At 36.6% G+C, this 15,685-nt stretch overlaps 1 protein-coding gene across 3 annotated transcripts in view; it reads right to left on the bottom strand.

The window, feature by feature from the left end:
• Positions 1 to 1,059: 1,059 nt before the first annotated feature.
• PPA2 (inorganic pyrophosphatase 2) overlaps positions 1,060 to 15,685 on the bottom strand; it is a 98,155-nt gene continuing 83,529 nt past the window's right edge. For all 3 annotated transcript variants that reach the window (XM_019962026.2, XM_070791122.1, XM_070791121.1), the window contains 2 exons: positions 2,512 to 2,548; positions 1,060 to 1,265 (listed from right to left, as the gene is read on the bottom strand). In XM_019962026.2, the coding sequence (XP_019817585.2) occupies positions 1,237 to 1,265; positions 2,512 to 2,548 (66 nt within the window). In that variant the 3' untranslated portion in view covers positions 1,060 to 1,236. The remainder of the gene's footprint in view (positions 1,266 to 2,511; positions 2,549 to 15,685) is intronic.

The following is a 15,685-nucleotide window of genomic DNA, read 5'->3' as shown; positions in this document are numbered from 1 at the left end:
AACAAGGGAGGATGAGTTTAGTTTCGTACAAGAGGAATCAAAGGTATTGAAAGAGATGTCCAATAGACGCCAGGACAAAGACCTGAGTTTCTTATGTAGACTTGGGAGTCATCACCATAGAGATGAGAAGTAAATCTGACAGGACTCAATGAGAATCAGAGTTTAGAATTTACAAAGTAATTATAGGAAAGAGTCTTAATAAATGTAAACACATTTACACAGGACTAAGAGGACAGCGGTTGGCTAAATAAGTCTCTATGGTGGACTCTTTTAAAAAGACATAACACTGTATAAAAATGAGAACCATTGTATCTACAAAAATCTTATTAGTTTACTACATTTATCCTTTTTACATTAACCCTTATAAATAAAAGCTAATAAAACCATTGGGTTCCTTCATGCATATAAATTAGGATTGGCCAAAACTCAGTGTTTCTCTGTTTATAATAGCTGGGACATGGAAGCAACATAGATGTCTATCAGCAGACAAATGGATAAGGACATTGTGGTACATATATACACAATGGAATATTACTCAGCTATAAAAAAGAAGGCATTTGAGTCAGTTCTAATGAGGTGGATGAAACTACAGCCTATTATATACAGAGTGAAGTAAGTCAGAAAGAGAAACACCAATATGGAATTTAGAAAGATGGTAACAATGACCCTATATGCAAGACAGCAAAAGAGACACAGATGTAAAAAACAGACTTTTGGATGATGTGGGAGAAGACAAAGGCAGGATGATATGAGAGAATAGCATTGAAACATGTATATTACCATAGGTCAAACAGATGACCAGTGCAAGTTTGATGCATGAAGCAGGGCACTCAAAGCTGGTGCACTGGGACAACGCAGTGGGAGAGGGGTTCAGGAGGGGGGACACCTGTACACCCGAGGCAGATTCACGGTGATGTATGGCTAAACCACCACAGTATTGTAAAGTAATTAGCCTCCAAATAAAATAAACTAATTAAAAAAAAAACTCAGTGCCTCTAAACTTCTGCTATGAAATTCAACAAAATCTTTTCATATCAATAAATATTCAAAGGCGACTAATTCAAAAATGTCAATGTTTATTTACACCTTGCATATTGCAAAAAGCTTGAAGAAAAAAAAAGAAGTTTCAACAGGAAGTTAATTAGCAAATTCTGCCTGTTTCTAGCACTTGGGGGAGGTTGAATCTTGGCGTTCTTAGAGACTGGAATCCTGATGGCAGGTCTTCAGATGTTCTAATCACTTGCCAAGGAAGTGCCATACTTGATCTGTATTTAAAATGGGGAAGCAGGGTGTTGGGGAAGGGGTGAAGAGGGAGGGAGGAGGGAAGAAAGGAGAAGACAAATTAAATTTAGACTTTCCAGAAGTATTCAGACAGATAAAAACAATCAGAACTTAGGGTGACACATTTCTATACTTAAAGTCACTCACCTTTAAACTCTTGTTCTAAGTTCTCTCATTTGGCTCAGGTCTGATATTCTAGAGACTCCCACTTTATTTTATACATCTTGCTGGGTTCTTTAGTCTTTACTGATTAATACTGAGGTTAAGTATCCTAGCTACAGCATGAAAGGTCTAGGCAAACCCTGTACTGTAAAATGTGACTGCCTGTCAAATAGCCCAGATGGGACAGTATTGCAAAGAAACAATGTTACTTCCCCCTATACGGAATAGAGCTTGCCTCCCCATGAAATTATTATCTATAGATTTGCTCCTTTCTAGACATCTTAGAACTTGGACCCACAGTAAATAGTTCTAATTTTTTCCTCCAAACTTGCAAGTTGAGTATTCTAATATTTTATATTAAAACAAAAAGACAAAAAACCTTGCAATATTTTAAAAGACAGATGATACATACATATTTTGAAATTTTTACTACGGAACATTTTTCTTTCTCACAACAGCTTTAAATAACGGTAATTTTAAAATTCTATTTTTAATTCTACTTTAAATTTTGATTTTAACATCTTCAGTTAAAATGAGTGGGGACTTCCCTGGTGGTTCAGTGGTTAAGTATCCGCCTTCCCAGTGCAGGGGACACAGGTTCTATCCCTGGTCGGGACCAGGGGAGCTAAGATCCCACACGCTGCAGGGCACCCAAGCCCACACGCTGCCTACACATCATAGCAAAATCCCGCGTGCCGCAACCAAGACCCGATGCAGCCAAGTAAACAAAGAGTAAGAATATAAAATGAGTGGTTCATTAAAATAATGATAGATAATAAATAAAATTTCACCAACGCGGACATTAGAAGTCTTAAAATTTATCCGAACTAGCTGGATAACTTCACCAACAAAGTCACTGCACAAACTACTTTCCAGACTAAAAGTAATAAACATGTATTGTCTGAAATTAGAAAATAACTGATTTCATCTGAAAGTTTTAATAACTATTTTAAAATGTACTTTACTTAGTTTATATCATTTTTAATCTATTGTATTGTTTTGGGTCTCCACTACTGTAAACAAATAAATTTACATATCTAGCTCCTTAAGAACCAACATATACCATACCTTCTTCATTACTTCCTTTATTCAATGAAAATGAAACCTGAAAGACAAGAACAGAGTCTCTGTTATAACAAATGTTTAGATGTGCAAACCATACTCAGAATTAAAAAAAAAAACAAAACATAAAATTATAGAAAAAAGTTTACACACAATGGTTCTCTAACCTAAAAAAAGTGAATACTCCTCTTTACCTTTTTATTATTATTGCCTATTCTTTTAAATAAACAAACCATAGGCTTAAGAGTCAAATAAGATAAAAAGCATTCTTAAAATTATTTTCTCTCATTAACCCATGGGAACTACTGAGAATATGAAGAGACATTTTCTTTCAGTTGCTTCCCTGGCTGGGGCTTTAGAATAAAAATCCGACACACACGTTCATGGACGTGCATGCACATGTGCAAAGAAGCACACACAGCTAAATTTAGCTATTTAGACAGCTAAATAGTGTGTGTGCTTCTTTGTCAAGCACACATGTGCATGAGTGCTAGAGTATTTAAATTAATTTTTCTATTTTGATGACTGTGCCAAGATTCTTAGAATAGATATAATCTGTGGTAGACAAGATTGAAAGAAAAGTTTTTCTGAGATATAAGATTTTTTCCTAATTATGAATACATTTTTAAAGTTTGTTTGTTTTTTTTTCTCAAACTTTATTGGGAGATCTATTACTCACAGAAAAGAATGCAGAAAGCTCCAAAATATTAGAATAAAATCTATGTAACCATCACCCAAGTCAAGAAATGGAACATGCCAGGCACTTCCCCAATCATAGGCTCTTCTCCCTGAGGAATAACCACCACTCTGATTTCATAACACAGTTTTCAGATTTCAAGTTTAATCATCAAGTTCTAATTCTCTCAATCTGCTCAGCCTCGGGGGGAAAGAGGCTGATATTTGAGGTCAGTGGCAAATGTACCAAAGGAACCATGTACCACACACCTGAGTATTCAACCTAAAAAGCATTACAGAAAAGAAATGAACAAACTATTCTAACTAAAACATTTATCATTACATTTAAAAGATAATTCTAAGAACTTTTTATTTGTTTACTCTTAAAATAAATTTCTTGGTTGGTAGAATATATTCAGAATGTATAAAGCCCCATTTTGTCAAAGAAAACGAACCATAACACTCAGAGACAATAACTATGAAAGTCTGGGAATAAAGTTTTTTCACATTTTTCTATAATAATATTAATATATGCCAAAAGGGAGAGCAACATTAAATTGATTCTTAAACATAACACTTACAGAAAATGGAAGAACAGCAACAACAAAAATGCACAGAGCTACACTGTAAAGTGACCTAATCCCAACCCTCACTCCCAGGAGTCATCATCACTACATTTGCCTTGTAAGAAATAAAGGGAGGATTTTCAGTTACTTCCTTCTCCTAATTTCTCTATAGGGGATGAATGTGGGCACCCTCTACTCATCGAAGATAAATTCTCCAGGAAAATGAATTGCTTTATGAGTGAGTGAGTGAAAGCTGCTTAGTCATGTCCAACTCCTTGTGACCCTATGGACTATACAGTCCATGGAATTCTCCAGGCCAGAACACTGGATTGGGTAGCTTTTCCCTTCTCCAGGGGACCTTCCCAACCCAGGGATTGAACCCAGGTCTCCCGCATTGCAGGCAGATTCTTTACCAACTGAGCCACAATATGCACCCATTCTAAACATGCGATCTCCTCTCCTTTCCGGCTCCAAAAATATTTCTCACGAATAATCATTTCTTTAATTTCTTTCAGACAAATCTAGTGTTTTCATTACCGAAATATTACTCTTTTAATCAACCAAAGAAGGCTTACTCTGGCCTCTGTCCTATTCATGTATAAACTTCATGTTAAATTAATATAACTTTAATACAACTGCTTTTTACTCCTTCCGATAGTCCCACTGGATCCTTGTGAAAGCATTTTCACCTGTAGGTTACATTTGTTCAAATTAATAAACATGATACACTCAACCAACATAAAATCTTGCTTTACTACATGATATGAGAATTGATATTCTTTTACTCTATTAGAAGGATTCAAAATTAAAAAGAAAAAAGCTTCTGGTTTTTCATTCAAGTGCAGTAGGGTTTCAGTTGAATGACATTACCTTGGGTATTCTCTCCTGGCATTTTGTTTCCATGGTTCATAAAGCAATTACTCTATATTCATGTTTTTCTTCTTACAGTTTTATTGAGATATAACTGAGATGCAGCATTGTATAAGTTTAAGGTGTACAGTATAATGATTTAATCTACATCATGAAATGATTACCACAATATGTTTAGTGAACATCCATCATTATCATACAGATACAAAATTAAATAATTTTTTCTCAAGATTTACTTTTTTAAAAGATTTTTTTATACAGACCATTTTTACAGTCTTTATTGAATTTAATACAATATTGCTTCTATTTTATGGTTTTGTTCCCTTTGGCCATGAGGCATGTGGGATCTTAGCCCCCCAACCAGGGATCAAACCCATACACCCTGCAATGGAAGAAGTCTTAATCACTGAACTACCAGGGGAGTTCCAGGATTTACCCTCTTAACAACTTTCACATATAACATATAGCACTATTAACTATATTTATCATGCTTTACATTATATCTCTAGTACTTACTTCTAACTGGAGGTTTGTACCTTTTGCTGCCTTCATTTAATTCTTCCTCCTCTCACTTTCCACCTCTGGCAACCACAAATCTGATCTCTTTTTCTATGAGTGATGAATGACCTACCACACTATGTTAGTTCCTGGCACACAATATAGTGATTTGGTATTTCTATACATTACAAAATAGTCACCACGATTAATCTAGTTACCATTTTTCATCACACAAAGATATTACAATGATACTGACCATATTCCCCTTGTTGTACACTTCATCCCATGATTCACCTATTTGGTAACTGGAAGTACATTCACTTTGTTTTCACAATTTCTTTTCTGATTTATGAGTCTATAAAACATGACCAGTTCTTATTTATCCATAAACAAAATGTAAGAGTATTTTAAGTTTGTCTAAGTTTAATAAATGTTCTCTTCCTTTCATGAACATATACAATTGGCTAAAATTCTATTTTACTTTCACCTTCTTTGTTGATCTTTGAGTGGTAATGCAGTGAAGCTTTTAAGCAAAAAAGGAAAATGAAGAAGGAGATATAAGGTGACTAGAATCGGATCTGGATTTATCAAGAAAATACCTTATTTAAAGTTTTTTTAATAGTGAACTGCCACAAAGATGCTTATTTTCAGAATCACAAGAGAGATCTGTATGGCATGAATATTGTGGTGTGACCTCATTAGGAAAATCACACCCACAAAAAGTCTCCCCTCTAAAGGGAAACACAATCCTCTTTGATAGAGATGTAAAGTGAGTGCCCACAGAGGGAAGGTCTCTTGCAGAGGCAGTCCAAGCAGTCCAGATAAGAGAACCTCCCAGTCAGACTGACTTCAGAACTTAGTTCTGAGTTGGCTTGATTTCAACAACCAGACGCCAAGGATGGTCATCTTGTTCTGAGATGTGCAAGGAAACTGTGGCTGCCATCCTCAGTAGCTCTAAGCAGAGATGAAGGGCATGCCCAAAGGAGATCATCTGAGAAGCACGCAGCTAAAAGTCCTATCCAACAACTCTAATGAACTGCAACATTATTCTGCTGGTTATCACTCCTCATATTTGAAACTATTTAACAATATTCACTCACTGGTAATTTCCTGTTAGGCCACAGAACCCCAAAATACACACTTCTAAACTACCTGGTCTATCGATTATCTTTGTTGTGGACTTCAAGAAAAACCTAAATATGGCTTTGATGTGAATTTTTTTTTAAAAAAAGACTCACACTCACATGAGACACTTGATGATGGATTTATAAAGTCCTTCATCTGGATTCATCCTTGATTTAGAATGTAAATACAAACATGCAATTTATAAGACTGCTGGTAAACTTTAGTGATGAGAGACAGCTGGAGTATATATTGATGGCGTTAAATGCCATTGGAACTCCTTCTAAGGCCCTGGTCTCCTGAATGCACTGCTCTTTACAATTCAGCTAAGAAGTCTTTACCTCAAATATAAAATGACCATCCAAAATTTCACACAGCACTGTGGACATACTGATTTACTGAATAAATAAGATCTACCCAAGGTAGTCAGAATAATACTTTTAATTAAACTTGAAATTTCCCCTCACTTTTTTCCTTCAATGCACTCCTCTCCATGTCTCCATGCACATCAGCATTGTCATCTCCTAGCTTGCTGTGCTCCAGATTTGCACTCCGGAAACAGCTTACAGTGGAAGTCTGGTCAGGCGAAGGTGAAAACAAGTCAGACTGAGACAGCCAAGACTTCCCTGGGAGGTGTTCTATCCTCCCAGTTTTAGACGTCTTTCCCCTTTTGGGAAGTTTTCCATCACTGCTGTGATCTAAAGGTCCACAGTATCACAGGACTGGGTCCCTGCAGCTAGGCAGGAGTATGGTTACTGATTCTCTTTGGCCTGAATTGCAGACTCTAACAGCTTTAAATCTCTGTGGCCACCGGGCTGCGTAGGATCTGAGGCTAGGCCAGGATCCCACTGCAGTGGGTCTGGTTCTCTCAGTCCTATGTGCACTGAGATTGTGTGCAGAATCTCACAAAGTTGAAACTTTGGTGTTTTTTCCTTCCAGTAAAGTAACTATAATCAGCTCATACCAAGTTCTTACCAAATAACCTAATTCAAACTTCTCCCAACTTTGCATGCTGCCCAGAGGGTGTCCATTTCCAGAGAGAGCAGAATACAAGGAAAGTACTTGAACAGAAAGAAGTGTGTGGGAGAATTTTAGGGCAAGAAATTCCCAGACAGGATAAATGGTTAAGTACTACACTGAGTTGTTATGTTGTGCACATTAACTCACTCTTTCTCCTAATCCTTTCTGCTAAGTCTCTGAAAAAAGACTACTTTTCATACAATAATGTAAACTAGGTTGACTCTTCCACTGCTCATGCATTAATGGAATGGGATACCTCATGAAGAAGTGCTCTCTTCATCACTGGAAGTAGTGAAGAGGCTGGAATACTCAAAAAATATTCAAGAAGGGGCTTCTCTCCGTGGTCAAATTAGTTCAACAATACTATTAATACAATAGGGACAATAAACCCCAATATTTAATTAATACTTTCTAGCTGCTCTCCATTTTACCTGGACTACCTAATTCAGTTCTCCACAACAGCCCTCAGTACAAGGAAGATACTATTATTAGTTCCTTATTTTATAAATAAGGAAACCAAGGCATAAATAAGTTAAGCAATTTGTTTCCAACTGTGAATAGGAGTTGGGATTTGGATGCAGACAATCTGATTCCAGAAAACAATTTTTTTTCCTTGAAGTTTTGCTGAACCAAAACTGACATGGGATAAACTGCACACATTTATAGTGTACGGTTTGATAAGTTTTGACATGTACACACACACACATACTCATGAAACCATTGACACTATTAAGATAATAATCATAGTCACTATCAATCCCAAGTCCCTTCCATCCCTGTAAGTGATTGTAATCCCTCCAACCAATCACCTGTTCTGTGTCAGTATACATTAGTGTCTGCAAATTCTAAAATTATAAATGGTATAATACATGTATATCTGCCTTTTTCTATTCCATATAATTTTTCTTTAATTCAGCCATGTCATAGCATGTATCAGTAATTCATTTCTTTTTATGGCTGAGTATTTCCTCATACGAATATACCACAATTTATTTCTATTGATAGAAATATGGTTTGTTTCCAATTTTTGTCTATTACAAATAAAGCCACCATAAATAAGTCTCTGTATGAACAAAGACTTCCATTTCTATTGGGGAAATATCTAATTAAGAGTGAAGTGGCTAGATCATATGGTAGGTATATGTTTAACTTTCTAAGAAAATGCCAAACTGTTTCCCAAAGTAGTTTTACCATTTTGCATCCCAACAAGCAGGGTGTGGGATCTCCAGTTTGGTTTTTGGTTTGCAGATACACATCCTCCCAATGACTGGTAAAGTTGAGCATCATCTCCTGTTTTCAGCATACCTTCTTTGGCAAAGTAGCCATTCGTATGTTTTGCAGTTTTTGTGGTGGGAGGGTGATGTTTTGTTTTCTTATTATTCAATTATGAGGATTCTTTAAGTTCTAGATACAAGTCCCTTTATCAGGCATACAACTTTCAAACATTTTCTTGCAGCACGTAGCTTATTTTCATTCTCCTAAGACTGTCATTTACAGAAAAAAAATTAATTTTTATGAAGTTCAACTTAACATTTAAACAAAACAGATTGTACTTGGAGTGCAAGGAGATCCAACCAGTCCATTCTAAAGGAAATCAACCCTGAATATTCACTGGAAAGACTGATGCTGAAGCTGAAACTTCAACACTTTGGCTACCTCATGCACAGAACTGACTCATTTGAAAAGACCCTGATGCTGGGAAAGATTGAGGGCAGGAGGAGAAGGGCACGACAGAGGGTCAGATACTTGGATGGCATAATCGACTCAATGGACATGGGTTTGGGTGGACTCCAGGAGTTGGTGATGGACAGGGAGGCCTGGCATGCTGCAGTTCATGGGGTTGCAAAGAGTCAGACACGACTGAGCAACTGAACTGAATTGAACTGAAGTTAGTGTTATATCTAAGAAATCTTGCCTAACTAACCCAAGGTCAAAATTGGTTTAGTTTTCTGTTTTAAATTTTGTCCTAGGATACACTTTAGAGAATTACAATACATAGTGCAATGTATGGATTAAAGTGTGTGTTTTTCCCCCATATGGAATAATCAACTGTTCACGAACTATTTGTTGAAAAGATTATTACTTCAAAAATCAGTTATCTACATATATGTAGGTCTATCTGTGGACTTGTTTTCAGTGATCTCTTCTGTAGTTTTACACCATTACTACACTCTTTTCATTACTGTAGTTGTGTAAAATGACTGTAAGTCAGGTAGAATTAGTATTCTAACCTTGTTCTCACAAAGTTATTGAGTCTAATTCTAGGTCCTTAGTATTTACATACATGGGTTTGCTGATTTCTACAAAAAAAGTGTATTGAAATCTGATTGATACTGCATTAAACCTGCAGATCAATTAAAGAATTGACATCATAACAATATTGAGTCTTCCAAATGATGAACATGAAATATTTTCCCATTTATTTAGTTCTACATCTATGGGCTATATGTGATAGTTTTCAGGGTTCAGGATCTTCATATATTTTTTTTCCAGATTTATTCTGAAGTGTTTCACATTTTTGAAGCCATTATAAATAATGTATTTATTTTTAGTTTCTAATTTTTCTTGCTAATACATAAAAACACAACTGTTTACTGTATACTGAGCCTGTATCCTGCAACCTTGCTAAAATCACTTATTATAATAGCTTTTAGGTTCATTTTATTGAATATTCAATATAGACATTCATGCATTTCCCTTTACAACCTGTATGCCTTTCCTTCTTTTTAATGCCTTACTGTACTGGCTAGAACCTTTGGTAAATGCTGAATAAAAGTAGCAGGAGTCAAGGCTCAGAGTTGTGTTTACAGAAAGATATTTTAAGTACAGATTTAATTTGTTTACACCTATTTCTTCTTCAGTTAGCTTTGGTATTTTATGTATTTCAAGGAATCTGTCCAGTTTCATCCAAATTCTGAAATTAACTGATGCAAAGTTTTTCTAATATTTCTCTACTGTTCTCCTGCTGCTGCTGCTGCTGCTGCTGCTAAGTCACTTCAGTCGTGTCCGACTCTGTGCGACCCCATAGATGGCAGACCACCAGGCTCCTCTGTCCCTGGGATTCTCCAGGCAAGAACACTGGAGTGGGTTGCCATTTCCTTCTCCAATGCATGAAAGTGAAAAGTGAAAGTGAAGTCACTCAGTCGTGTCTGACTCCTAGCGACCCCATGGACTGCCCTGCACCAGGCTCCTCCGTCCATGGGATTTTCCAGGCAAGAGTACTGGAGTGGGGTGCCATTTGACTGTTCTCCTATTATCTCCCAAATCAGTAGTGATGTCACTCGTCTCATTCCTGACATTAAAGATTTGTCTTCTCTTTTCTTTCCTGATCATTCTGGCTAAAGGTTTATCAATTTTGCTGGTCTTCACAAAGAATAAAGTTTTGGTTTCATTATTTTTTTTTCTGGGCATTCAAATTCTGTTAATTATTAAATACTACAAAAACACAGAAAATGTAAAGACCATTATAACAAATATCTATTCTCTGGATTTTTTTTAGAGTTAACATTTTGTTATTTCAGAAACTTTATAACTGAAGTCTCTTTTTCTCCCTATTCATCAAAAATAAAAACCTTATTTATTTTTATTCCTTCTCAGAAGTAACTTCTCCTAACCACTAGGAGGAACACTGGCTGAAACCAGTATTTATTGTTCTTATTTATGTTTTAAAAATGTGAAAAACATGTCTGTTTATATTCACTAAAAATCTATCGTGCTACTTGGAGTGTTTTAAAATTTATTTCAACAATACACACAATGTTGCAAACATTTTTTTCACCCAACACTACACTTTCAGATTTTATCCATGTGGAGTTACATAGTTTTATTTCACACATTTTACCTATGGTATAGTATTCCACTGTATAAGTATACTACAGTTTATCTACCCAGTTTTCTATTGACAGGCATTTGTTCAGTTTCCAACTTGCCCATGTCTGATTATAAAAAGACAGGTATTAGTGTCTCTATAGAATGTATATCTAGAAAGGTAACTTCAGAGTAGTGGGTTATAAGCACCTTCAACCATACTAGAAATTACTTAACTGCTTTTCAAGGTAGTTATACTAATTTATACTCCCGCAAGCGCATCAACTAGTATGAGAGGTCTCCTTTCCACATGTTTAAAAACACTTAAAAATGCTGGCCAATCTGATAACCATGAAATCGCACTGTGTCTTAAGTTTGATTTCACTGATCACTGCAGAAATAGAGCAAATTTTCACATGTTTTCTGGTAACGTAAATACCCTCTCTTGTGAGTTGCCCATTCATACTGCTTGCCCATTTCCCCCCTACTGGGTTATTTTCTTCCTGTTGATTTGAATAAATTGTTAATCCTTTTGTCACATCATGCAAAGATCTCCCAATCAGTGGCATATCTTTTAACTTATTCTGTGGTATCTTTAATTGTTTACAGATTAAAAAAACTTTGTTTAAATTTATCAGTCTTCTTTAGGTTATCCCTGCCCCTTTAATATTTCATATAAACTTTAGGATTATCTTACCAAGTTCAGTGAAAATCCTATTGGAATTCTTATAAAAACAGATTGACTTCTTTAATTAACATGGGAGATACTGTCATTTTCATAACTAAGTATTCTCTTGAACTGTTGATAAGTCTATTTGGGTTGTCTGTTTGTTCTTGATTTAACGTAGTTATTTATATTTTAAACAAGACTGGCAATTCATCTATGTTTAGAAAGGTATTGCCAAAAGCAACTTGGAGTATTCCTTTCTGATCACCTATAAACCTCCTATGTCTGTAATGTCTTTGTTTTAATTTTGGATATTGTTATTTATGTCTTCTCTCTTTCACAGTCCTTCCTATAATGGTGGTTTAGTCGCTAAGTTGTGTTCGACTCTTGTGACTCAGTGGACTGTAGCCCCCCAGGCTCCTCTGTCCATGAGATTCTCCAGGTAAGAATATTGGAATGGGTTGCCATTTCCTTCTCTGGGGGCTCTTCCCCACCCAGGGATTGAACCCGGGTCTCCTGCACTGCAGGCGGACTCCTGACCGACTGAGCCACCAGGGAATTAAGTCTGTCCATGTTGTCAGCTCTATATGACGAAAACCCAGCTGCTGTTTTAACAGATCCTTTCCATATCTCCTTGTTTTCTATTTCATTAAATATTTGCTCTACCCTATATAACTTTCTTTCCGATAATGTGAAAAGACAGGAAAAAAACAGAAATTCTTGAGTTGAACATTTAGCCTCTCAACTTTCTTTCTTTATTTCTGCTGTATATTTAAAAAAACTGTTTTTGCAGCATCATGCAAGTTTTGACACAGAGTGATTTAGTTATTCATTTTAAATATTTTATAATTTGTTACAATTCATTTTTTTGGCATGACATATAGTAGTGTTTTTAGTTTCCAAACAACAAGGATTTTGGATTTTTTTCTTTTAATATTTTTTAACTGATTGGTAACTGTGTTATACTACTGACAGAGAACGTGGTTTGCATTACCTCAACTCCTTAGCATTTTTTTTCCAACTCTTTTTGTGGCCTAAGGAGATCAGCCCTGGGATTTCTTTGGAAGGAATGATGCTAAAGCTGAAACTCCAGTACTTTGGCCACCTCATGTGAAGAGTTGACTCATTGGAAAAGACTCTGATGCTGGGAGAGATTGGGGGCAAGAGGAGAAGGGGACGACAGAGGATGAGATGGCTGGATGGCATCACTGACTTGATGGACGTGAGTCTGAGTGAACTCCAGGAGTTGGTGATGGACAGGGAGGCCTGGCGTGCTGCGATTCATGGGGTCGCAAAGAGTCGGACACGACTGAGCAACTGATCTGATCTGATCAGACTCATTTAACATCTTCAAATCTATCTTAAGATAATATTACCTAAGTTGATTAACCTGTAAGAATGAGTTCGCTTATTTTAAGCCCACTAATAAACCTTGGGGTTATAGTTTGTTTCCATATAGGCCCAGGATTGATGTGGTATGAATATGATCAAATTTGATGGATGACTGTGATGTCTTAAGTTGCTCTGAGCAAGCAAAGGACAAATAAAAGTCGACAGTCCTTTGAAGTCAGTGCAACATTCAGTATATAGCAATAGAGAGATATGGGAATCTATACCTAAGCAATGCTGATTCAAACATCTCAATGTGGTTTTGAAGATATAAAGTGAAAGTCGCTCAGTCATGTCTGACTCTACGACCCCATGGACTATACACAGTCCATGGAATTCTCCAGGCCAGAATACTGGAGCGGGTAGCCATTCCCTTCTCCAGGGGGTCTTCCCAACCCAGGGATCGAACCCATTGAAGGCGGATTCTTTACCAGCTGAGGTGGATTCTTTACCAGCTGAGCCACCATGGAAGCCCAAGAATACTGGAGTGGGTACCCTATCCCTTTTCCAGGGGATCTTTCCAACCCAGGAATCAAACTGGGGTCTCCTGCATTGCAGGCAGATTCTTTACCAGCTGAGCTACCAGGGAAGAGATAAAATGCCAAGTCAAAATGCTCTGACTACAAAAAATTTCATTATTACAAGCTGATAAAATCCTCTTGACTAAATGTTACCTAATCTGAGCTCCAAAATCACTAATGAGGCTGCTAAAAGAGCAATTCTTTGACTTACAAATTTTTAGTGGTGAAATCCCATATACAGTAATTTTCACTAGAGCTGATGAAGGACTGCTTTCTCTGCATTTTTATTTTCTACTACAGCTTTCTCAGTGAAAAATCAGCATAGCACCTTCTTCATCATTATGAAACAGAGCAAAGCTACCAAACCATATAATTAAATCTGGATGTTAATGTTTCTGAATTCTAATCTTGTCCCCCATATCTAACTACCTAGATCATATCCATGTTCTCCAATTATTTTAAGAGGACTTTCCCTACTAAAATGTTAGGAATTTTTTTTTTTTTTTTTTTAAGATGTAAGACAGAAACTTTCATCTTGCAGCTAACTTCAAAACAAGTCTGTTATACCTAGCATTTATAAATTTGAAACTAAAAAGGAATAGTCTTTTTTCTTTTTTTAGCTGCACGTGGGATCTAGTTTCCTGACCAGGGATCAAACTCCGGTCTCCTGCATTGGGAGTGTGGTGTCTTAGCCACTGGACCACCAGTGAAGTCCCATAAAGTGGAATGGTCTTAATCTGAGATTAAGGGGAGACTACATGAATAAAGATAAAAAGTTATTAACTTGTTTTCCTCTATTTTTTTCTTAAAGAATAATAAATGAGAACTAAGTTCAGAATGTAATTGACACAGATACAAAGCTGAAAACTTGGAGAAAATAAACTGACATCGTAGCGTGCATGATTATCAGGGCTCTCCTGAACCTTCCTTGCCTCCCTGGAGCCCATTCTTGCCAACACAGCCGGAGTGATCTTGTTAAAATCTAAGTCAGATCATATCATTATATCATACCTTTGCTCAAAACCTTTCAATGGTTCCATCTTATTCAGAATAAGAAATGAAATTCTTAAAATAATCTTTACAGGGTGTTTTCCACAAGGTCTTTCATAATAATTTGCCTCCATTTTCACCCTAGACCAAACATTTTTGATCTCAGCTCCTCCTTTCTCCCCTAGACTCCCCTACTCCACCAGTCACTGTGGTTTCTTGGGTGTTTCGTGAACACATCAAGCACCCACTTGCCTCATGGCCTTCGGTCTGCGGTGTGGAATGCTCTTTGTTCAGACAGTCACATGGCATAGTCCCTGACCATCTACAAATCTAGATTCAGGTCAGTTCTCGGTTCATGCGGCTATCCCCCACTGCTTCCTAGGCACTACAGTGCCCGCCCCACCCCCGACTCCAGGCACTGTATCCCCTCTTCCCTGGCTCATTTTTAATCACTGCATTTATCACATTCAGAAACACTTTATATTTCACTTGAGTATTTATTATCCATCACTGCAACTAGAATGTTAGCTATACGAGGACAGGTTTTTGTATCTTCTCTGTAATACTGCATCTCCAGTACCTAAAATCTAACCACACATAGTAGGCAATAATTAAACAGCTGATTAATTAGTGAAAAACAATTCAAAGCAGCCATTGTGAGTAAACATTTTTGTTGGTCCTGAAGTAAAGAGCTAAACTCACTAGTTTTCTATCTGATAATTAGTTTAAGGAAAAAACCCCAGAAACCTTTAATTTATAGATGGGATTTCTAGCCTAAGATCACTCCTGAACATGCTTTACACAGCAATATTACTTGATTATCTGAATTTGAATTTTCTTATTTAGTGGTCTCCAAGTCAAGTATTACTTTACTAATAAATTCAGTTGCCTCAAGGCAGCATTATCACTAAGACCTGTAAAAACCTGAAGATATTCTCCTTAGAGAAGGAAAGTTTGTGAGGTAACCAAACTAAATGGAAAAAAAAAGGAAAAGAAACTTTTTTTTTTCTTGAGACAAAATGCACCCATGCCAGCAGCCAGTCACAATTTAGACA

The sequence above is a fragment of the Bos indicus genome, chromosome 6 (assembly GCF_029378745.1).
Source record: "Bos indicus isolate NIAB-ARS_2022 breed Sahiwal x Tharparkar chromosome 6, NIAB-ARS_B.indTharparkar_mat_pri_1.0, whole genome shotgun sequence".
In the NCBI taxonomy this organism is placed as follows: Eukaryota; Metazoa; Chordata; class Mammalia; order Artiodactyla; family Bovidae; genus Bos; species Bos indicus.
This window is presented reverse-complemented; position numbering and strand designations above follow the sequence as displayed.